Below are 23,304 nucleotides of genomic sequence, written 5' to 3'. Positions count from 1 at the left end.
TGCTCAGGGAGCCAGAGTTATAATCTGAGCCAGAGGAGCTTCAATTTTTTCACAGATTATCTCTCTCAATTTATACTGGACTAACGACATAGTTACAGTTTTAACAAATAGGTAAAAAAATACAATTTAAAAAAGTTACCTACTGCAGCTTTAAGATATTGTCCATAATATGTCACACTTCTAGTTTTTGGTTTTCACAACTGAAAATTGTTTTTTATCCTAAAAAAAGGGAGTTGTTTTTTTCACTGTGCTCCATCACAACCAACCTTTCCTCTTCTTACATATTTAAAAAAACACACTTGTACATGTTGCTCCATGTCCTACTTATTTAAGTGTTTTAACACATTGTGGGTGTTGTTTGGATTGGCTTTAATATAAAATGTGAGCAATGGAAACCAAAGTGAAATTCCTTGTTTGTACACACAAACTTGGCCAACAAAGTTGATTCTGAATTCTGTAATTGATGCAAATGTCTTTTTCAGCTAAAAGCAGAAGTTTCTTTTTTTTTTTTTGTAAGAGCTCAGAGGTAATAACCACTTCTTCTGTTGCTCAGTTGCTCAAGTCCAGTGGAATTTCAGTTTGTCATGTAATTTTTAAAAGACAAGAGATGGCAGAGGAGAATGTTAACTATGCTGCAGTGGTGTTCAAAAATAAGAAACAACCACAATCAAAATGTGAGTTAATTTTCTTTACTTATGCATCCGAGAAGAAAACTGGTACAACTGATTTTAATCATTCTGTCATTTTCTTTGATTATGAAGTCATTCTTAATTGCAGTGTATATAGATTTTAATGAGTCCTTCTCTGAAATGTGCAGTATTAGTGGCGAGGGAAGTAAAAAGATAGGAGTAAGTCCCTGCAAATACTACATATGCTAACTTAAACACAGAACAACTAGAGTCCGTCAGCGCTTTACTTTATAAGGACTGTGAAATTGTTACAACAATCCACACAGAGTCACAGATGTGTAAGGTATGTTTAATGTTAAATAGCAAAAATTGTTTCAAAAGGTATAGAATGTCCAGCTGTTATCTTATAAATTTCCACTATAATAAATAATAACCCAAAAGGTCTGTGTTCTCTTCAAAAATTTTATTTTCCATCTGATGATCAGTCCATCACTATAATGAGCATAATTTTGGAATTTAGGTCATGGTTGAAACATTCTTTTTTAGGCTGTAAATACATTTTACAAATATGCTGAATCATACAGAGAAGGTACAGCAAGGAGAGACGCTCATGTAGATTCTCACTCATCCAGGACATTACAATCCCAAGAACTCAAGCAAAGGCAACTCGACTTCTCTCGCTTCTTGAACAAGATTAGGCCGCTTCTTTTGTTTCTTGAAACAAGAGAAGAAGTCCAGTTGTCTTCTACTTGAGTATTTAAGATAGCAAGTAAAATTCTTATTTATTTATATTTCAATAATTTCACCCCAAAAAGAGGAAGAAACTGTTCACGATGAATTATTTATTTTAATAAAGATTACTTTTACATACTTCAGTCCTCGTTCTACAGACTAAAAGGGGACATATGATGCAAAATCTATTTTTCTAGCCCTTAAATTCATTTTGTTGTGTAACTTGGAGTCTGTAGGAGTGCAGAAAAGTTTAATTTAGTCTCTAGGTGCTGCGTAGATATCTATATATTGTGTTTGGGTTATATTTTTCAATCTGTTTAGTTTTTTCTATTCCCTATTACCTTTTTTAAGCTATTACGTCACACAAATTTCGCTGATCCTCCATTTTTATTTCTCACTGCGATTCTGTAGTCCAAGCTCAAGTATGCTGAAGGTACAAGTGGATCAGTCTAAATGTTCAGTTGTTGGGTGTTTTAAAAGTTGTTTTAAATGCATGGACAATATAGTAAATAATAATAATAAACATCTTTATTGGTCATTGCACATGTACATTACAATGAAATGTGTCCTCTGCATTTAACCCATCCCTTACAGGGAGCAGTGGGCTGCTATACTCCATATATACATATCCATGGTAATTTTAAAAAACAAAGAAAAATCACAATTTATTATTAACGTTTTCACTCAAAGAAAAGGAGAGATGCTGGTGTAAATTCTCTCATCCAGGACGTGACCATCCTAACTATTCAAGTAAAAGGCAACTAGACTTCTTCTCTTGCTTTTTGAACAACAAGATTAGGCCGCTTCTTTTGTTTCTTGAAACAAGAGAAGAAGTCCAGTTATCTTCTACTTTATATTTCAATAATTTCAGCTCAAAAAGAGGAAGAAACTGTTTACGATGAAGTTAAGGTGCGAAATGAAACAGCTCAGCAGACATCTGACTCAAAAGGTAAGTTTGAAAAGAATTTGAATTTAGTTTAATAAATGTTACATTGGGTTCTCAAACTCCAATCCTTGTGGTGTTCTACAGTTTTAAAGAGGACACTTGTAGCCTTTAAATACATTTTGTTGTGTACTTGGACTCTGTCGGAGTGCAAACAAGTTGAATTTAGTCTCTCCAGGTGCTGCATAGATATCTATATATTCTGTTTGGGTCATATTTTTCAATCCGTTCAGTTTTCTAAATTCTCTATTACGTTTTTTGAACTAGTACAGTATTTGCTGCTATTGGGATTATGAATCTGAGAATATTATTTAATATTAATATTTTATCAAATAATATTTCGTCTGTTAAGGGTTGTCCTGTGAATACCAGCCCAGTAAGGCGATGGTATTAGGACAAAATAGAAAGGTGTGAGACGAGCTCTGACATTATTGAACAGTGTAAACTCTGCACTAAACTTCACACAATTTTTTAAAATACAAGAATTTATTAACAAAAATAAGTGAATTCAAAGTCAAACATATTTCAATCAACAAACTCTTTACTATGCTAAAATAATCCAACTAAACTACTGAGCAGAATTAAAGAATAATGAAGACTAATGGACTATGTACAATATAAACAAGTTGATTAAAGATGATTGAAAATCATGACCGAAAGAGTGATGCAACATTAACATGCAATGTTTATGTTTGAGAATCAAGGATTATCTTGAAGAATCTGGAAGTGAAGTTAAGTTAGTCTTGGAACCAACTTAGGCAATAATCAGCAAACGTTTAAACAACCAATCACAATGCAAGATCAGATAAAATATTATTTTAATAAAATAATGTTTTAAAGAATGATTTGCTGAATAAAACCAACCTTCTGGATGACTAATTCTCAACGGGGAATCATTAGCTGCCTTTATTTATTAAAATAATATTTAATGAAATATTATTAAGGGAATATTTTGGAAGAAGCCAAATCTTTCTGGAGAAATGGGGCTTAATGGTGTTTACTTAGTTATCAAATTTAGTAAATTGATGTTAGGGATACATTATTTACTGGAATGAAAACTAAACCTTTCTGGGTAAATATTATTTAGCACCAGAATCAAACACACACCTTTAAAAATACCAGGGTTAATAAAAGGGTTAAAATGCATAAGCGCGGACAGCGCGTTATCATCCATATTCTGTTTAAAATCACCCTTTGATAAAGTGCGTCTTAACTTTAAAAACATACAAAGAACACAACCTGAGCACGTGTGCTGCAGATAGTTTGCTAGCACCAAGATAGCTGAGTTCAACACAAACACAACCAAACTTCACAAAATGAAAAACGTTTAGATAATTTCATCCTAAATATCTCTCTATTACTCTCTGCCCAAACATTTAACCTCATGAACTGTTGTGAGGAATGTTGTCCAAGCGACGATTAAGTTTGAAGAAGATATCAGTGAACAATGGTTAGCCACAGCTGACCTCCTTAGCTGTGGGGGGTTGAAGGTGCTCTGTGAACAAAGGGTTAGGTTCCCGCTAACCTCCAGCTGTGGATGAAAAACGGCTCGTTGTGTCCGCCAACCACACTGCACATTAACACGGTGATGCGGTGTCTGCTGTATTCCTTCCAGACTGGAAGACCGCTCTGCTCGGCTTCATAGAGACCGCGCGTCTCTGTAGGAAACTTCTCTGGGACAATTTGCTTCTGCAGGCCTCAGAGAGAAAGTAAGCAACTCTTAGACCTTAATTTCCCCGTTCATGAATGAAAATACCAGATACACAGACAGTATTTCATTCGTACTTAACTTTGCATATGATGGATGATCGTATGACATCCTTGGATCCAGTTGAAGAGTTTATGTCTGTTTGCCAGCAAAGAGACATCGGCGCGCTTTGTTCCCCTCCTATCCTGAGGAAAACCGGCTTGGAAGAGAAAGACTTGTGGGAAAGTGGGGGTTTTATGCAGGCAGTGGGATCATGGGAAGTCCGCTGTTACCCCCGATTCCTAAGTTGTGCTGGAAGTAGGTTAATGCAATTTATTTTGAAAGGTCCAGAAACGTCCGTACCAGAGTTTAATGTTGAAATCCATGGCTGGGTCCCAACACACTTCTATGTTATTCTGCCCAAACACTTAACCTCATGAACTGTGGTGAGGAACGTTGTCCAAGGCGGAGAAGTTTGAAGAAACGTCCACAGTCTTTAAACGGTTAGCTACAGCTAACCTCCTTAGCTGTGGGGAGTGGCGGCTGTTCTGTCGGCCGGTCTGTGAACAAACGGTTAGCTTCTAGGTAACCTCCGTAGCTGTGGATGAAAGACGGCCCGTTCTGTCCGCCAACCACGCTGCACGTTACCGTAACCACGGTGATAGGGTCTCTGCTGTCTTCCTTCCAGACTGGGAAACCGCTCCGCTCGGCTTCGTAGAGACCGCGTCTCTGTAGGGAACTTCTCTGGGACAGTTTGCTTCTGCAGGCCTCAGAGAGAAAGTAAGCAATTCTTATACCTTAATTTCCCCGTTCATGAATGAAAATACCAGATACACAGACAGTATTTCATTCGTACTTAACTTTGCATATGATTGATGATTGTATGAGATCCTTGGATCCAGTTGAAGAGTTTATGTCTGTTTGCCAGCAAAGAGAAATTAGCGCGTTTGTTTCCCCTCCTATCTCGATGATCACCAGCGTGGAAGAGGTCGGCTTGTTGGAGAGGGGTGCTCTTATTCAGACAGAGGCATCATGGGAAGTCTGCCGCTACCCCCCTTTCCTCAGTTGCTGGAAGTCAGTTAAATGCAATTTATTTAGAAAATTCCAGAAAAGTGTATACCGGAGTTTTAATGTTGAAATCCATGGCTGGGTCCCAATATTGGTCACCCAGAGAAAATGGGATAGTGGCGTTAAAGAACCTTCTACCTCTACCAACAGAGAGTGGAGTCGTGTTTGATTCTCCAAAATTACTGAAGCTCATTTGAAGGAAAGCCCAAGAGTAATCAAAAAAAGAAAAACACTTCACATGAGCTTGTAAATACACCAGACTCACTATTTAAACTAATGTTGACAACCCAGACAGCACAGTGGAGCCCAGCGACGTGAAGACCAGAAGTCACCAGCCCGGTCCGGCGTAGTCCTGGACGGGTCACGGCACCAATGTGACCCATGCACCCCTGGTGGCTTCTCTGGTGTAGCAATAATCACAAGGGCCGCTTGAACTGTGGCATCAGTTGTCTTTAAAACTCCATCTGCATTTCACACGATGAGCATCGAGGTAAAGTCAATCTCTGGCAGAAAAAACAAGCGCTCTTTCTCGTCAGAAATCCTCATTGCTTTTTGGATTATCCATAATACTTAATAACCACAATACAATTATTGGGAGTTACAGTGATCGTATAGTGCATGTTTTTCACAATAAGGGAACAACCGGTGGGTGTTCTTTCCAAAGAAAATAAAGAAGTCAATTAAATTGTTTTGAAAATAAAATAAAATGTTGACATTTTATTTATTGGATGCCCTTTTTTTTAAAGATTTTATAAACTTACATTTTTGAACAATGTAAAGAAATTAAATGAACTCTCCTTTTATATAAAATTCTGTATATTAAACTCAATCTTAGGGCTAACCATCTACTACAATAATAAAGTGTTTTAGTAAGACATACCTGCATTTCACACAATGAGCATCGAGGTAAAGTCAGTTTCTGGCAGAAAAAAACAAGCGCTCTTTCTACAAGAAAGAGTCAGTGTTACTGTGTGGGAATTTCTCACTGTGCTTTCACACAAGCTAAACACTTCTAAAACTCGACAATAACGACAGAACAATTTTAACCTACAATAAACTTAGTTCGATAATATGCAAAAACTGGAGACCATAAACATACTTTATAGGTACTATAACAACATTTCTTTATCAGACATAACAGAGACGTGTTACCTCGTCAGAAATCCTCATGGCTTTGAGGATTACCCATAATACTTTACTCTTTCCGAGTGAATGCAGTATAACTTTTGACCAGCAGATGGTGCATATTAGCAGAATTTAACCCGAACCATTTTAACTATGTTACAAACGCACCATAAAACGGTGGTGTGGAGCACCAGATCGAGGTACTTGGATGAGAGCAGATTGGATGTAACCAGGGTTTGATGTGTTTTGGCCCGGCTGATCGTGGAGTCAGGAAGCTGCCAACTAGAAGTTTGTCCTGTTGGGACCCATTCTTCGGAACTAAAAGGGGGGATGTTGGGCCCCACCTTTCCAATGGTCCTTTCTCTACCATCCGGAATCTGTGCGAGGCTGGCCGGTGAGACAGCGTGCTAATGTCTCTTTGCTGGCAAACAGCCATAAACTCTTCAAACTGGATCCAAGGGTGTCATAAGATTATGCGATCATATGCACTAAGTTAAGTAATGATAAAACAGCTCAGCAGACATCTGACTCAAAAGGTAAGTTCGAAAAGAATTTGAATTTAGTTTAATAAATGTTACATTGGGTTCTCAAACTCCAATCCTTGTGGTGTTCTACAGTTTTAAAGAGGACACGTGTAGCCTTTAAATACATTTTGTTGTGTACTTGGACTCTGTCGGAGTGCAAACAAGTTGAATTTAGTCTCTCCAGGTGCTGCATAGATATCTATATATTCTGTTTGGGTCATATTTTTCAATCCGTTCAGTTTTCTAAATTCTCTATTACGTTTTTTGAACTAGTACAGTATTTGCTGCTATTGGGATTATGAATCTGAGAATATTATTTAATATTAATATTTTATCAAATAATATTTTATCTGTTAAGGGTTGTCCTGTGAATACCAGCCCAGTAAGGTGATGGTATTAGGACAAAATAGAAAGGTGTGAGACGAGCTCTGACATTATTGAACAGCGTAAACTCTGCACTAAACTTCACACAATTTCTTAAAATACAAGAATTTATTAACAAAAATAAGTCAACTCAAAGTCAAACATATTTCAATCAACAAACTCTTTACTATGCTAAAACAATCCAACTAAACTACCGAGCAGAATTAAAGAATAACGAAGACTAATGGACTATGTACAATATAAACAAGTTGATTAAAGATGATTGAAAATCATGAACAAAAGAGTGATGCAACATTACCATGCAATGTTTATGTTTGAGAACCAAGGATTATCTTGAAGAATCTGGAAGTGAAGTGAAGTTAGTCTTGGAACCAACTTAGGCAATAATCAGCAAACGTTTAAACAACCAATCACAATGCAAGATCAGATAAAATATTATTTTAATAAAATAATGTTTTAAGAATGATCTGCTGAATAAAACCAACCTTCTGGATGACTAATTCTCAACGGGGAATCATTAGCTGCCTTTATTTATTAAAATAATATTTAATGAAATATTATTAAGGGAATATTTTGGAAGAAGCCAAATCTTTCTGGAGAAATGGGGCTTAATGGTGTTTACTTAGTTATCAAATTTAGTAAATTAATGTTAGGGATACATTATTTACTGGAATGAAAACTAAACCTTTCTGGGTAAATATTATTTAGCACCAGAATCAAACACACACCTTTAAAAATACCAGGGTTAATAAAAGGGTTAAAATGCATAAGCGCGGACAGCGCGTTATCATCAATATTCTGTTTAAAATCACCCTTTGATAAAGTGCGTCTTAACTTTAAAAACATACAAAGAACACAACCTGAGCACGTGTGCTGCAGATAGTCTGCTAGCACCAAGATAGCTGAGTTCAACACAAACACAACCAAACTTCACAAAATGAAAACGTTTAGATAATATTTACAACTCCGGTACAAACCTTTCTGGAACATTCAAAATAAATTGCATTTAAATGACTTCATGCAACTCAGGAAGGGGGGGACCGCGTTAATCATAACGTGCTGCCGCGCTTATGCATTTTATCCCTTTTTTTAAGGGTATTTTTAAAGGTGTGTGTTTGATTCTGGTGCTAAGCTATCAGCTTCTTTGTTAGCTTCAACTGCTAACAGCTAAGGACACGTGCTTGCTGCCAAATATTTACCCAGAAAGGTTTAGATTTCAATCCAGTAACTGTGTCCCTAACATCATTTTACTAAATTTGATAACTAAGTAAACACCATTAAGCCCATTTCTCCAGAAAGATTTGGCTCTTTTCCAAAATACTTCCTTAAATATTTTACCATTTCGATTAATAATATTTCATTAAATATTATTTTAATAAATAAAGGCAGCTAATGAGACCCTGTTGAGAATTAGTCATCCAGAAGGTTGGTTTTATTCAGGAAACCTTTCTTTAAAACATTATTTTAATAAAATAATATTTTATCTGATCTTGCATTGTGATTGGTTGTCTAAACGTTTGCTGATTATTGCCTCAGTTAGTTCCAAGACTAACTTAACTTCACTTCCAGATTCTTCAAGATAATCCTTGGTTCTCAAACATAAACATTGCATGGTAATGTTGCATCACTCTTTTGTTCATGGTTTTCAATCATCTTTAATCAACTTGTTTATATTGTACATAGTCCATTAGTCTTCGTTATTCTTTAATTCTGCTTGGTAGTTTAGTTGGATTGTTTTAGCATAGTAAAGAGTTTGTTGATTGAAATATGTTTGGCTTTGAGTTGACTTATTGTTAATAAATTCTTGTATTTTAAGAAATTGTGTGAATTCATTCCATGTGTGCAGAGTTTATGCTGTTCAATAATGTCAGAGCTTGTCTCACACCTTTCTATTTTGTCCTAATACCATCGCCTTAATGGGCTGGTATTCACAGGACGACCCTTAACACACCAAAATATTATTTAATAAAATATTAATATTAAATAATATTCTCAGATTCATAATCACAACAGTCCGAAAAGGGTAACTGGAGACTTGAACCTTGATCCTGAAGACTCCTTGTCCAAGGGTCAGGAAACTCACTTAATCCAGAAGTCGGAAAACAAACTGGAAACAAAGCCAGGGCTTGAAATCAACCTGAGAAGGAGGACACACAAAGGTTAGTTGAGGCTCAGCAAAAACACAAAGCAGAGGTCTGGCGAGAGTCTGTTACCACTGTTGGTTAACACTCAGGTGGTGAAGTACTGGCAGCCTCCTGCTTAAATGCTCCCAGTAGCAATCAGCAGGATATGGAACACCTGTCACCTCTGCACTCATGAGCTCCGACGCCACCTATGGACTGAGCAAAGTAAATAGCAGGCAAGAAAAAACGAAACAAACAGAAATTCCCAGACCCTGACAGAAGATCCCTGTTTGGATTAGTTGACTTGTAACAACTTAAAATTTCAAACTTTTCAGCTAAAGCAGTTGAAGATGCTGTGTATGTTAACGTGCAGAAGCGGAATGAAAGAGTTCAGCAAACTCCTGACAAAAGTGGTAAGTTTCAAAAAACTGAATAAAAAACAAAATTTATTATTGATGTTTTCACTCAAAGAAAACTAGTTTGCAGTTAAAGTTACGCCGCTTTATATTAGTAAAGGAAATGGAGCTGCTAAGGCTTTAGCCCACCTACCTTCCACTGATTTCATTATTTGCTTCAATAAATGTGGAAACATTGTATTCCCCTGCAGCAGCAACGCTCAGATTATGTGTTATAAAACTGGTGCATTCTTGACAAATCCAGTTAGTTATGTGGTTAGCTAAAGAACACTTACAAATAGAATGATCCAACTGACTGTGCCTATTTCAAGTCTGTATTCATTAACTTACTTAATGGTCATTTTTCAGAAATGTACATATGATCCCTGTTACTTAACAAAATGTCGCTACGTCTGCAAATATTACAACTACTGCCCAAAATTATTTACACCCCTGGCAGGTTAAAGTTTAAGATAATCTTACTTTTACCAAATGTTTCTTCTACCAGGATGTCCAACCTCCAACATTTAGAGATTCTCACCAAAGATAAATCAAAATACCACTGTAAACATGCAAAAAGCATTTTTAGAGATGCCTGTCTCATTTCTTATGAGGACAAAAACTGTTAACTCAGTAAAAAAATATTTCAAATTTAAATCTGCCAGGAGTATGAATAATTTTAGGCAAAACCACCTTTATCTTTTTGATAATGAAGTATAAAGATTATATTTCCAGCCACTGACAGGCAGAAAGGGCAGTAGAGGTTTCTGCTACTTCAGGTTTTAAAGTCCATCTTTGTTGTTTTAATCTCTGCAGGATTTCTGTCAGACAAGGCAGCAGAAAGATGTCGCCGCTATCAGCTGCTGGCTTCCTGTTTTGGGACTCTCTGTGTCATTTTGGTGCTGAGCATCATTGGAGTCTGTGTTTATTGTAAGTGTGTGAAACAAGAAGGCCATGAATGTGGCTACTTCTGTATGACCTCAGATTTAGTCTTTCTCATTACTTTATAAGTTCATTCTTGGAACAAAACAAATTTGAAAATGGAATTACGATGCATCGTCTATTTCAGTTAGCCGAAAAATCTATTTTAATTGGTGAATAAATTAGATGTTGGGTATTCATTTCAGTTAGCTTTACCTTTAAGAAGCATTATATTTGACTATATTTTTCAAAAGACTGATTTTTCTGAAGTGAGCCAGAAAATAGAATGGAACTCTAAAACAACAAATAAAAATTAAAGTTGCATTCATAGTTTTTCTTAATAAAGCAATTTTCATTGTCTAGTTGCAACAGTTCATGAGAGCGCTGCAAGGGAGCTGAATCAGGTGAAATCACAGCAAAAGGTTCTTCTGGAAGAAAACCACAATCTGACCAACCTCAACAACAAACTCAGTTCAGATTATCAGAATCTGACAGTTCAGTTTAACAACCTGACTGCTGTCTCTACCGCCTTAAACAACAAGACCACCACGCTGACTGCAGAAAACCACAACCTGACCAACCTCAACAACAAACTCAGTTCAGATTATCAGAATCTGACAGTTCAGTTTAACAACCTGACTGCTGTCTCTACCGCCTTAAACAACAAGACCACCACGCTGACTGAAGAAAACCACAATCTGACGTCGCTTAATGAGGGGCTGAGGAAAGAAAGAGAAAACCTCACAGAACTCATAAAAAACATGGAGAAAACCTGGAATGAGCTCAATGTCAGTCAAGCTCAGTGGAGCATTGATGCTTATTGTCCTAAGAAAGCTGGAGGTATGTTCAGTTCTTAGACAAGTGGTTTGTGTTGAGCTACATTATTTTGACATCAAATAACTACTAATAACATTATGGAGTCATGTTTAATTTCTGAATGCTTTACTTTCAGTGAGAAATTGCACTTCTTGCCAAGATGGCTGGTTACTCCTATCTCCCAGCTGTTATGCATATAATAACGCTGCACCCTCTAATCAAAGAAACTGGGAAAGTGCTCGAGATGTGTGCAGGACCATGAATTCAGACCTGACTGTTGTGTCTAATCAACCTGAAAAGGTAATTTTAGAAGTCTGGATTGAGAATGAACACTGAGCAAAAAATGTTAACCTCCAATAATTCTGGATGGTTAATTCATTTATATTTTGTAAATATAGAGACAGCATGTAAAAGTTTAAATTTGTCACATTTTCTGATGTTCTCCTCAGAATTATGTCAATACAATCAGTCCAGCTGATAAAGACATCAAAGGATACTGGATCGGTCTCAGAGTTGAAGAAGGGAAATGGAAATGGATCGATGGAAGTGATCTGACCAATCAGTGAGAGATACATTATTTATTAAACTTTATATAAAAGAAATATATCAGCCTTGATCTAACAGATGTTTGTCCTTAGAGCCTGGATGCAGCAGCAGTCTGCAACTGATGGTCAATGTGTAACTTCTCTCCAGAAACAAGAATGGAAGTCAGTGAGGTGTAATGAAAGGAACGCATGGATCTGTCAGAAGAAGGCTTTATCTGTTTAAATATGAAATCTTTAGACTGAGACTGAGACAAGTTATCTAGAATATAAACAATGATTATATAAATAAATATAAATATATATAAATTTAAATAGTGTTTGAAGGAATTTTAAATTACCAGAACTTTAGGAGGTCCACTTTGTTTTTAACTTTCTTTAATGGTTGTGATCATACGTGTACATATTTAGATGCTGTTGCTTGTTTAATGATGTCATAGAGAATAAAAATAATGTATTTTCTTCCTGCCATTTTCCCTGTCATACTTTTCATCAAACATCTATGAGCCCTGCTTTTGATCCTGAGCTGCACAAAGATGATCATATTTCTGTTCATATTAAAGCAAACGATCTGGGTTTGGAAGTAACTCTGTCTCTATGCGAGCATGTTCTCCTGAGTTTCTGCTGTAGGTCAGATTGTCCTACAGATGTCGTTTTGCGTTTGTTTAGCTTGAAAACGTCATAGAAAAAAATGGAAGAAATGCAGAAGCCTGAGAAGAAGTTGCTGACATGCTGTGGAGTTTGAAATCATCCCCAAAAAAGATAAAGCTGTGATGGTTTCTCAATAGATCTCTCGATCTAACCTAAAACATCAAGACAAAATAAACAAAATAAACAAACAAAAACTTTACCAGACGCCATTTTTTAAAATTGGTATTGACCTGATGAGGTTTGAAAATTAAAATAGTTTTTAAATGTCTGTGTTTATTATTTGCATCTTAATCTTAGGATCCCATCAATCAAATAAGTCCTGCTGAAACAGGAATTAACCGATACTGGATTGGTCTGAGAGCTGTTCAAGGAAAATGGAAATAGATCAATGGAACTGAACTAGCCAATCAGTAAGAGTCACTTTCTTACCCTATGAATGAAATATCAGTAAACTTATATCTAACTATCGTTATTCTTCAGGGAGTGGATAAGACATAATGCAGCTGATGGTCAGTGTGTAACTTCTCTCCAAAACCAAGAATGGAGATCAGTCAGCTGTGACCTGAAGAATGCCTGGATCTGTGAGAAGAAGACTGTATCTGTTAAAGAGGTCATATTTACACCTCCATAGGACATTATAAAATATTTTCATGTGAATACAGGCAACATATTAAGACAACGGTTTGCTGTTTTCATCTGTCAGCCTGAGAAAAATGTCTGTTTGTTGACCATTTTGTTTGTAAGATTCTCAGGCTTTCGAGTGCTGAGACATCAGCTTACCCACATTTACCAAAAGTTATTTTTTTATTTCTTGTCAAGTATGTTAACACAAAACTAAAAACCACAGTGAGTCGGCAGAGGTTCCTAAATGGAGATGCTTCAGTATGGCTTCACTTTTTTTAAACCGGAGTTCTGTCCAAATGCTTTTCATCTCACACAAGCTTTATGTTCTGTGATTAATTTCACCCCAATCTAGAGCAATATATGAACTACAAGTGAAATTTATGCAACAAAGAAAAATCATTTTATGTGGTAAAAGCTTCACTAACCTCTATGAAACAGTTACAGTGAAGACTCAATAAATTTGTTGCCATAAATATGCTGCTGCTGTAAATCAGGCTCATTTATTTATGTCCGTATTATTGTTCTCATTCTTTCAACAACAAACACCTGATAATAATAACAATAAAATGCTGTATATATTTTCTCTCATTATTTTGAATGATCACATTTCAGTGATATTTTTAATAAAACTGAATGTCACAAGAACTAAGATTTTTTAATTTCCCATTTATGTAATGACCACTTTCACTCTCTCTGCTACATTATCATACTACTCTCCAATTTTACGTTATTTGCTGTTATTTCAGCTTTTAATTCTATGTTCTCTCTCTGTATTTTCTCTCCTAAGCTACACCTGACCTGGTCTAGCTGTGGCGCCTTCCTGGAGGGGGACATCGGCCAAGCTGCTGCTGCCAACGACTTAATGCTCACCTTATACAGATGATCCACTTGGCCTTGTCTTTCAGTGTTTAATCCAGTCTCTCCTAGACAAACCTACTGGCTGAGTGTCTACTGTGACTGACTGTATGTGCTCTCTTTCATCCTCTAGACTTAAAAACTGGCTCAGAGTTCATCTGCTTAGCTGTCTTTCTCTCCTAGGTGAAGCCTCTAAAGGAGCTATAACCATTAATGTTTGACTTTTTTCCCGTAAAATGTACTACTGGATTAGTGCTTCTGTGTTGTTTTTTGTCTCTGCTCTGTTCTCTCAAACCCCCAGTCAGTCGTGGCAGACGGTCAGTCACACTGAGTCTGGTTCTGGTGGAGGTTTCTTCTTGTTAATAGGGAGTTTTCCTCTCCACTGTCGCTACATGCATGCTCAGTATGAGGGATTGCTGCAAAGTCAATGCAAGCCACTGTCCACTGTCTCTACATACTCATCCAGGAGGACTGAATGCTGCAAGTCACTGACTTGATGCAATCTGCTGGGTTTCCTCATATAGAAAAACCTTTTAACCAATTTGAATAATGAACGGAATCTGACTGCACTGATTGATAGTTAGGATTAAGTTGAATGTATGTACCCAACTTAAAGCTGTATGATTTGATTGAATTGACTTTGTAATTTGCCTTGAGATGACATGTGTTGAGAATTGGTGCTATATAAAAAAACTGAATTGAATTCGCAGATCAGCAGAACTTTGTTCTACAAATGAAAAGAAGTTAATTTATATAAATAGATTTGCTACAGTGTAATTTTCTGACAAAAGGATGCCAACGTTTATAAAAAACAGATTCTGGTTACACAAAATAAAGGGCAAAGAGTAGATGTGTAATTAGCAACAGAATTAGATCCAATGTCTTTCTTTGAACAAGTTCTATATTACTATAGTATATCGGCTTTGGGCCTACAGATAAGTATTATTGCACAGAACAGGACTACCTGGGCATGCAGAGTTATCCTCAGAAGAAGACAGTAATAGGAACAATCTGAAAACTGGACCACAAGCTGAAAACATTGTATATTAAAATCCTTCACTGTTGTTCACATCCTTTGCAAAATTGAGCCCTAGTATATAACCAACAAAGGTTATTGTTCAACTTCTGTTGAGTCCGAAATGGAAAAAATATGGATCAGTGACTGTGCTTTTTCAGTGTGTAGTTTTCAATTCAATTCAGTTTTATTTATATAGCGCCAATTCACAACACATGTTGTCTTAAGGCACTTCACAACGTCAATTCAGTCAATCATACAGATACATTCCAATTAGTTCTAACTATCAAACAGTGCAGTCAGATTCAGTTATTTATTCAAATTGGTTAAAACGTTTTTCTGTCTAAGGAAACTCAGCACATAGCATCGAGTCAGTGACTTGCAGTAGTCACTCCTCCTGGGCGAGCATGTAGCGACAGTGGGCAGTCACTGGCATTGACTTTGCAGCAATCCCTCATACTGAGCATGCATGTAGCGACAGTGGAGAGGAAAAGCTCCCTTTTAACAGGAAGAAACCTCCAGCAGAACCAGAACCAGACTCAGTGTGAGCGGCCATCTGCCACAACCGACTGGGGGTTTGAGAGAACAGAGCAGAGACACAAAAATAACACAGAAGCCCTGATCCAGGAGAACTTTCTATGGGAAGGAAAAGTACATTTTAATGGATGTAGCTCCTTTAGTGGTTTCATCTAGGAAGAAAAAACAGATAAACTCTGATCCACTTTTCAAGGTTAGAGTCTGAAAGAGAGCACATAGAGTTAGTTACAGTAGAAGATTAGTCAGTAGCTATGTCTAGAAGAGAGAAAGGGTTAAACACTGAAAGACAGGGCCAAGTGGATCATCTGTAGAAGGTGAGCATTAAGTTGTTGCCAGCAGAAGCTTGGACAATCCCCCCTCCAGGAAGGTGTCACAGGAAGGAACCACCAGCAAACCTGCAGCCTGAGAACGAAGTGCTCTGTTAGGAATATATGGAACAATCAGATCTCTGATGGCATTAAATTGACCTCTTGGATGACTTTAAATTTTCTGCTTCTAAATTCAGACAAGACAGAAGTTGTCGTCTTTGGACCGTAGTCTTTAAAAAAGAAACTGCTTAGTCAATCACTTAACCTGGATGGCATTAAATTGACCTCCGGTAATAAAGTAAAACACCTTGGTGTTACTTTTGACCAGGACATGTCATTTAAATCCCATATTAAACAGGTTTCTAGGATTTCCTTCTTTCACTTCCGGAACATTGCCAAAATTAGAAATATCCTATCCAGAAGTGACGCTGAAAAACTAGTCCATGCATTTGTTACTTCAAGGCTGGACTATTGTAATTCTTTACTATCAGGATGTCCACAAAATGCAGTTAAAAGCCTTCAACTGATTCAAAATGCTGCAGCAAGAGTTCTGATGAAAATTAAAAAGAGAGATCATATTTCCCTTACTTTAGCTTCCCTTCATTGGCTCCCTGTTAAATCCAGAATAGAATTTAAAATTCTCCTCCTCACATATAAAGCCCTTAATGATCTAGCTCCATCATACATCAGAGATCTGATTGGTCCATATGTTCCTAACAGGGCACTTCATTCTCAGACTGCAGGTTTACTGGTGGTTCCTAGAGTCTCTAGAAGTAGAATGGGAGGCAGATCCTTTAGTTATCAGGCTCCTCTCCTGTGGAACCAGCTCCCGGTTTTGGTCCGTGAGGCAGACACCCTGTCTACTTTTAAGGCTAGGCTTAAAACTTTCCTTTTTGATAAAGCTTATAGTTAGAGTGGCTCAGTTTATCCTGAGCTATCTCTGTAGTATGCTGCTATAGGCTTAGGCTGCTGGAGGACATAATGACCACTTTCACCCTCTTCGCAACATTCTCACACTACTCTCCTATTTTGCATTATTTGCTGTTATTTCAGCTTTTAACTTTGTTCTCTCTCTTTTCTCTTCCTAGAAGCTACACCTGGCCTGACTCTGTGTCTACCTGTGTTACCTTTCTGGAGAGGGGCATCATCCAAGCTTCTGCTGGCAACAACTTAATGCTCACCCTCTACCGATGATCCACATGGCCCTGTCTTTCAGTGTTTAACCCTTTCTCTCTCCTAGACATGGCAATTGACTGAGCTTAACTGTGACTAACTCTATGTGCTCTCTTTCAGACTTTAACCTTGAAAACTGGCTCAGAGTTTATCTGTTCTTTCTTTCGAGGTGAAATGACTAAAGGAGCTACATCGATTAACATTTACTTTTCATTCCCATAGAAGGTACTCCTGGATCAGTGCTTCTGTGTTCTTTTTCTGTCTCTGCTCTGTTCTCTCAAACCCCCAGTCGGTCGTGGCAGATGGAGGCTCACACTGAGCCTGGTTCTGCTGGAGGTTTCTTCCTGTTAAAAGGGAGCTTTTCCTCTCCACTGTCGCTACATGCATACTCAGTATGAGGGATTGCTGCAAAGTCAATGCCAGTGACTGCCCACTGTTGCTACATGCTCGCCCAGGAGGAGTGACTGCTGCAAGTCACTGACTCGATGCTATGTGCTGGGTTTCCTTAGACAGAAAAACGTTTTAACCAATTTGAATAAATAACTGAATCTGACTGCACTGTTTGGTTGTTGGGATTGGTTGGAGTGCATGTGCCTGACTGTTGTGAAGTGCCTTGAGACAACATGTGTTGTGAATTGGCGCTATATAAATAAAACTGAATTGAATTGAATTGAACCATGGAAAATCATCAACAGCCAGAATGATGGGCCATATGCCGTGAAAACAGCTCTGGGCTGGGTGATTAATGGACCAGTAAGCAGATGTCAGGATAAGGATTTGTGTGTCACTGAAAAACAAGATTTTCTTGTCAATCGGATATCTGTATTGAACATTGAAGACATGCTGGTGAAACAATACAATGCAGATTTCCCAGAACCACAGTATGAGGATAAACAAGAACCATCCCAGCAGGACAAGCAGTTCATGCATGATGTAACTACACCAGTACAGCTCATTAATGGTCATTATTACATCAAGCTGCCTCTGAACAAGGCAATGACAAGGTAATAATGCCATACAACCGGGATATTGCTGTCCAAAGGCTTATCTCTCTAAAGAGGAAGCTTAGCAGAAACCCAGACTTTTGTCAAGACTACAAGGTTTTCATGGCCAACATACTAGAGAAGGATTAGGCTGTAAAGGTCCCAGAAGAACAACTTCGTCGCAGTGATGGTCGGGTATGGTTCATTCCACATCATGGAGTCTACCATGCAAAAAAGAAAAAGCTGAGAGTAGTGTTTAATTGCACTGCATCTTATCAAGGAGTTTCATTGAATGATGTATTACTGCAAGGACCTGATCTCACAAACACCCTCATTGGAGTGTTGCTCAGATTTAGACAAGAACCTGTTGCCATGATGGCAGATATCGAGTCTATGTTCTTCCAAGAGCGAATTCCAGCTGAAGATGCAGACTTGCTGCGTTTTCTATGGTGGCCGGATGGTGACATGACTAAAGAAGCCGCAGAGTACAGAATGTGTGTTCACCTGTTTGGAGCCACGTCTTCTCCTAGCTGCGCTTCATATGCTTTGAGAAGAACCGCTCATGGAGCCAAAAATATCTCAGCAGAAGCAACACAGGCAGTTATAAAGAACTTCTACATGGATGACTGCCTAAAGCCAGTGCCAACAGAAGAAGCAACTTGTAAAAGAACTGATGAGATTGTGTCAAAGAACTGTTTGCTATGCTTTGCTAGCTTCAAGGCTAGCTTTGACTAACTTTCCATTAATCAGAAAATTTTATAGAGCCAATTGTAAAACAGAATTCATGATTCTGATTGGTATATTAAACTAGACACAAAGACACCTGGAGAGAACATTTATGTTTGTGTTCATTTTTTCACTGAGTCAGAGCAAGTTACACATATATTAATGTGTGGGAATAAAATCATTTAAATAAATCTCTGCCTTTCAGATTTATTGTATTTTCCAACTTCAACACATTTAGTGAATTCATCATAAAAGCAGGACTTCTAACACTAAACAGAGACTTGATTTGAGCTGAGGTTTGAACAAGGGTCCATATTAGGAAAAAACTTTATTCTAAACAATGTAATGTTTTGTCATCCGCTTATTTACCCCCTTTACGAAAAACTGTTTATCTTCCAGTCTAGATAGATTTATTTAGAGGACTCTTCACATTCTGAGAATATTAAAACATGTCACCACTGCCCATGTATGCATCCATCTGATGTAAGGGGTATATACTGGTATGATTGTAAATGTTTATAATCAAATGTTGACATAACAGTTGCAAGAGTTATTTGGAATAAAGTCAATTACATTTTTAAAACAGCTTTTTTGAAACTCGTATCAAAAATGTGTTACTAAAATGTATTACATGCAACACTGAAAGGTTAGCTGCAGTGCTACAAAACACAAACCGAATGGTGACAGAGGTTCAAATGAGAAATTAAAACCACACATTGTCAACATCCTCATTTTTAAAAAAGCCTTCTAAATTCTGCAGAACTGGACTACTGACACATCATAAAAGCAGAAGGAGAAAGCAGACGTTTAAGGAGGATCTAAAGACAGCACTACAGTTCCCTATCAGCCTTCATCTGATGTCAGTGTTGAAACTTTAAGAAAATGGACAGAAAAGCTCAAAGTCTGGATGGTACGCATGAGAACCTAAATGTTTCTTTACCTGTAGGTAAGACATACTATCAGGAGGTTTTTGTGTCCAGTTGTACTATATTGTCAATCTTTTACTTGATACTTGTTGTGTTACTGTTTTTAAACAGAATATATAATTCAAATTTAACATGAGAGAGACATAAAACAATTACTAGTAGGAAAACTAAAAAATCTGCAAAGAAAAGTGAGGAACAACAAAACTAATTTATGATAAAAAGCCAAAACCATTTTTGTTTTTTAGGACATTTCTCCTGGATTAAACAAGGTATTTGGAGGAATTTGGATCTGGGAAACAATATAGACATTTATTTAATTCTTAAACCAACAGATGAATATACTGAATAAAAGCCAGAGTAATGGAAAGTGAAAATTACTATTAGTTGCTGCTCTGTTGTAACCTTCTTTTCAGAGGAACATTTGTATTTGATTTTTGTGTCTTTTAGAGGAAATTGAAGAACATCACTATGTGAATGAAGCAGTTGGTGTTGAGGAGAACGTGAGATCAGCTTTAGGTATGATAAGATGGTTTAATTAAATTGCATAATGTTAAGCATAAGACTTCTTTAACTACTAAATATGTCTAATGTTTCTGTTCTAGGAAATTACATTCAGAGTTACTGAATGACCCTAACAGTGTTTACGTTTGTTGAAATACTAAAACAGATTTTGTTTTAACTGTATTTTTATCAGGTCACAGGTTTCCTTCCTTCTCACAGTTTTCACCACTGCTAGCAGCTTATTGGCTGATTCTGTTGGTAGTTATCCCACTTCATATCCACTGTGAGTTCATTTTACGTTGCTTACATTTTAACAAAGCTATCAGGGAATATTAATTTCCACAAACTTCCTATTAAGCACTTCTTGTCACATGAGGTTAATGCTTTAACGGTCTTAATTTACTGGACTGTGAAAGAATCATATGCAGAGTTTTAATTGTGACAAACATGTAAAATGAGTCCATCCTTTTTTTCAAATATCAGTTTGAGCTGCAGGTTGTAACACCTGATAGAATATAAAATAATCAATTTACTGCAGATCGTTTCCCTATTCTTACAGATGAACAGCAAGTGATCAGCTCAAAGTTGTTTAGGTCACCACAGATAGAAAATATAACTGATAATTAAAATTGCATTAACATCATTAATGTGTTTATTTTTGTCACTGTCTTAGTTCACATTAAGGTTGAGTTTGAGCTGAAACTGCTAAAAGCCAACAGAGCAGCTCTGATGGCGAAAAACCAAAACCTGACAACAGAACTTGAACAAGTGAAAAACCAAATGGACAACCTGAAAAACATCAACAAAAACCTCACAGAACAAATGGAACCCATAAAGAAAACATGGAATGAGCAGAACATCAGTCGAGCTCAGTGGAGCATTGATGAATACTGTCGCATGGAAAACAACAGTATGTTCAGATCTCCTTTTGATGAAATATTACCCTTAATGATAATCATATCGGCCAGTCTAAATGTTTACTTGTTGATCTCTATTTCAGAGAGAACGTGTGTTTCTTGTCAGAAAGGCTGGCTACAGTATCAGTCCAGCTGCTATGCAGTTAATAATGTTGAACCTCAACATCAGAAAACCTGGGAAGAAGCACGAGAAAACTGCAGAGGAATTAGTTCAGATCTGACTGTTGTTGATAATGAAGCTGAAAAGGTAAAGATAGAGATGGGAAACTGTTTACATGAACTACAAACATAATTTCTGCAGAAACTGTTGGTCATATAAATGAAATAAATATGTTATCATTTTTACTCATTCTCCACAGGTGTTTGTTAAAGACATGAGTTGGGTTAATAACAGAATTAAAGGATACTGGATCGGTCTCAGAGTTGAAGAAGGGAAATGGAAATGGATCGATGGAAGTGATCTGACCAATCAGTGAGAGACACATTATTTATTAAACTTTATATAAAATAAATATATCAGCCTTGATCTAACAGATGTTTGTCCTTAGAACCTGGATGCAGCAGCAGTCTGCAACTGATGGTCAATGTGTAACTTCTCACCAGAACCAAGAATGGAGATCAGTGAGGTGTAATGAAACAAATGCATGGATCTGTCAGAAGAAGGCTTTATCTGTTTAAACATGAAATATTCAGATTTCTGGAGGATACTTGGAAAACCTTAAAATAAAATATATTTAATTTTTATTTTACATTTTTTTCATCTAAATAGTTATAATTTATTACTAATTATAATATAATTAATATTATATAATTAGATAGATTTATTTATAGTAATTGCAATAATTTAATCTGTGAAATCTTTTGCATCCCACCTTTAATGCACATATTTAATTTGTATACTGAGGAAGATACCAGAATGTAGAAAAAGCATCTCCCTTTAGGTGCCACTCAATATTTATCAATGTAAGACCTTTAAAATGCTTTTTGCAGTTTGTCAGACACAGTTGACTCTGCTTAATGTTTTCTTGTAACCTGCTCACTATGACTCCTGATATTGATCCTGGGCTACACAAAGAGGATCATAATTCATATGTTTATATTAACAGGAACAAGTTAGATCCATCAACACATCTTAACTGTCTTCAGTTAATATGGCGCTCTGCTGTAGGTCAGATTATTGTCTGTTTATATTAATTTACTTTTAAAATATTTACACAGTTACACACAGTTCTCCTAATTTAAAGCGGACAGGTCATGTCTGTTTCTCAAACTAAACCAAGTTTATTTGCCAACAAATTAGATATTAACTGAACATTTATTAATTTCTTTTTTATGCCAAGAAAATTAAGAAAACTATTTCATCATTTCACTACTGAGATAATGATTTTAACACTGAAATTTGATTAATTTTATAATTTCTCTCTTGTTTTTATTTATTGTTTTTTTTTCTCCTCATTGCTGCCCTCATGCATTGTTCTGAATATTTTGAGTTAATGCAGGAAGTTTCAAACAATAACATAAAAATAACAAGAAAAATAGAAGAGAAACATTAAAGAATTTTAGTTGCAAGGCTGTTGAAATTCTGCAGATTTTTTCATAATGATTAAGTACCTTCTTTAACAAATATTAATGTAACATGTCATCAACTTATTTTCATTATTGTCCCTGACTGAAAGCTAACTTTTCATTTTCAGTCAAGAGGTCATTTATAACAGACCCCAGTGAGGATCTTTGTAATCTGTCAACAGTTCATTATTTCTGTGAAACATCCTTAAATGGATCAATCTAATGTAAGCAATATATTGTATTGTCATCCAGACTGGTCTGAAATGATAATTCCCATATTTTGTTGAATTCATTATTTCAGAATCAGAATCAGCTTTTGTTTTGCCAAGGTTGTACAGACAAACAAGGAATTTCACTCCAATACACTTTGCTTTCAATAATAAAGAATATATTTTTAAATGTACATATATACACAATTGACTTTACAATAGAATATAAGGTGAGATCCGTCCAAGAATGCATGGTGTTGTTCTGAAATTCTGACTGTCAGGTGTTCATCAGAGAAAAAGCCTGGGGGAAGAAACTGTCTGGCGGCTGGTTTTAGCAGACAGCGCTCTGCGGACCTGAAGGCAAAAGCCTAAACAGTTTGTGTGCAGTGTGTGTGGGGTCTGCAGAGATTTTGGCTGCCCTTTT

General features: G+C 36.7%; 2 protein-coding genes across 3 annotated transcripts; both read left to right on the top strand.

The window, feature by feature from the left end:
- Nucleotides 1–544: 544 nt before the first annotated feature.
- Nucleotides 545–12,360, top strand: LOC124866155 (C-type lectin domain family 4 member G-like). Its single transcript, XM_047361832.1, has 8 exons — nucleotides 545–674; nucleotides 2,233–2,310; nucleotides 9,551–9,628; nucleotides 10,427–10,540; nucleotides 10,895–11,371; nucleotides 11,484–11,647; nucleotides 11,797–11,909; nucleotides 11,986–12,360. Exons 1-8 carry the CDS (start codon nucleotides 608–610, stop codon nucleotides 12,113–12,115), a joined length of 1,221 nt encoding a protein of 406 aa, XP_047217788.1. The 5' UTR covers nucleotides 545–607; the 3' UTR covers nucleotides 12,116–12,360.
- A 7,173-nt stretch (nucleotides 12,361–19,533) lies between these two features.
- On the top strand, nucleotides 19,534–23,076 carry LOC124866419 (CD209 antigen-like protein E). 2 transcript variants are annotated; one of them, XM_047362208.1, is made up of 7 exons: nucleotides 19,534–19,671; nucleotides 20,135–20,203; nucleotides 20,382–20,471; nucleotides 20,862–21,098; nucleotides 21,189–21,352; nucleotides 21,465–21,577; nucleotides 21,654–23,076. In XM_047362208.1, exons 1-7 carry the CDS (start codon nucleotides 19,644–19,646, stop codon nucleotides 21,781–21,783), a joined length of 831 nt encoding a protein of 276 aa, XP_047218164.1. In that variant the 5' UTR covers nucleotides 19,534–19,643; the 3' UTR covers nucleotides 21,784–23,076. The 2 variants fall into 2 exon arrangements, with proteins under 2 accessions (XP_047218164.1, XP_047218163.1); XM_047362207.1 differs by having other exon boundaries at nucleotides 19,573–19,707.
- Nucleotides 23,077–23,304: the final 228 nt, after the last annotated feature.

This window comes from Girardinichthys multiradiatus, chromosome 3 (genome assembly GCF_021462225.1).
Source record: "Girardinichthys multiradiatus isolate DD_20200921_A chromosome 3, DD_fGirMul_XY1, whole genome shotgun sequence".
Lineage (NCBI taxonomy): Eukaryota > Metazoa > Chordata > Actinopteri > Cyprinodontiformes > Goodeidae > Girardinichthys > Girardinichthys multiradiatus.
The sequence above is the reverse complement of the archived record's forward strand: the minus strand, read 5'-3'. Positions and strand labels throughout refer to the sequence as shown.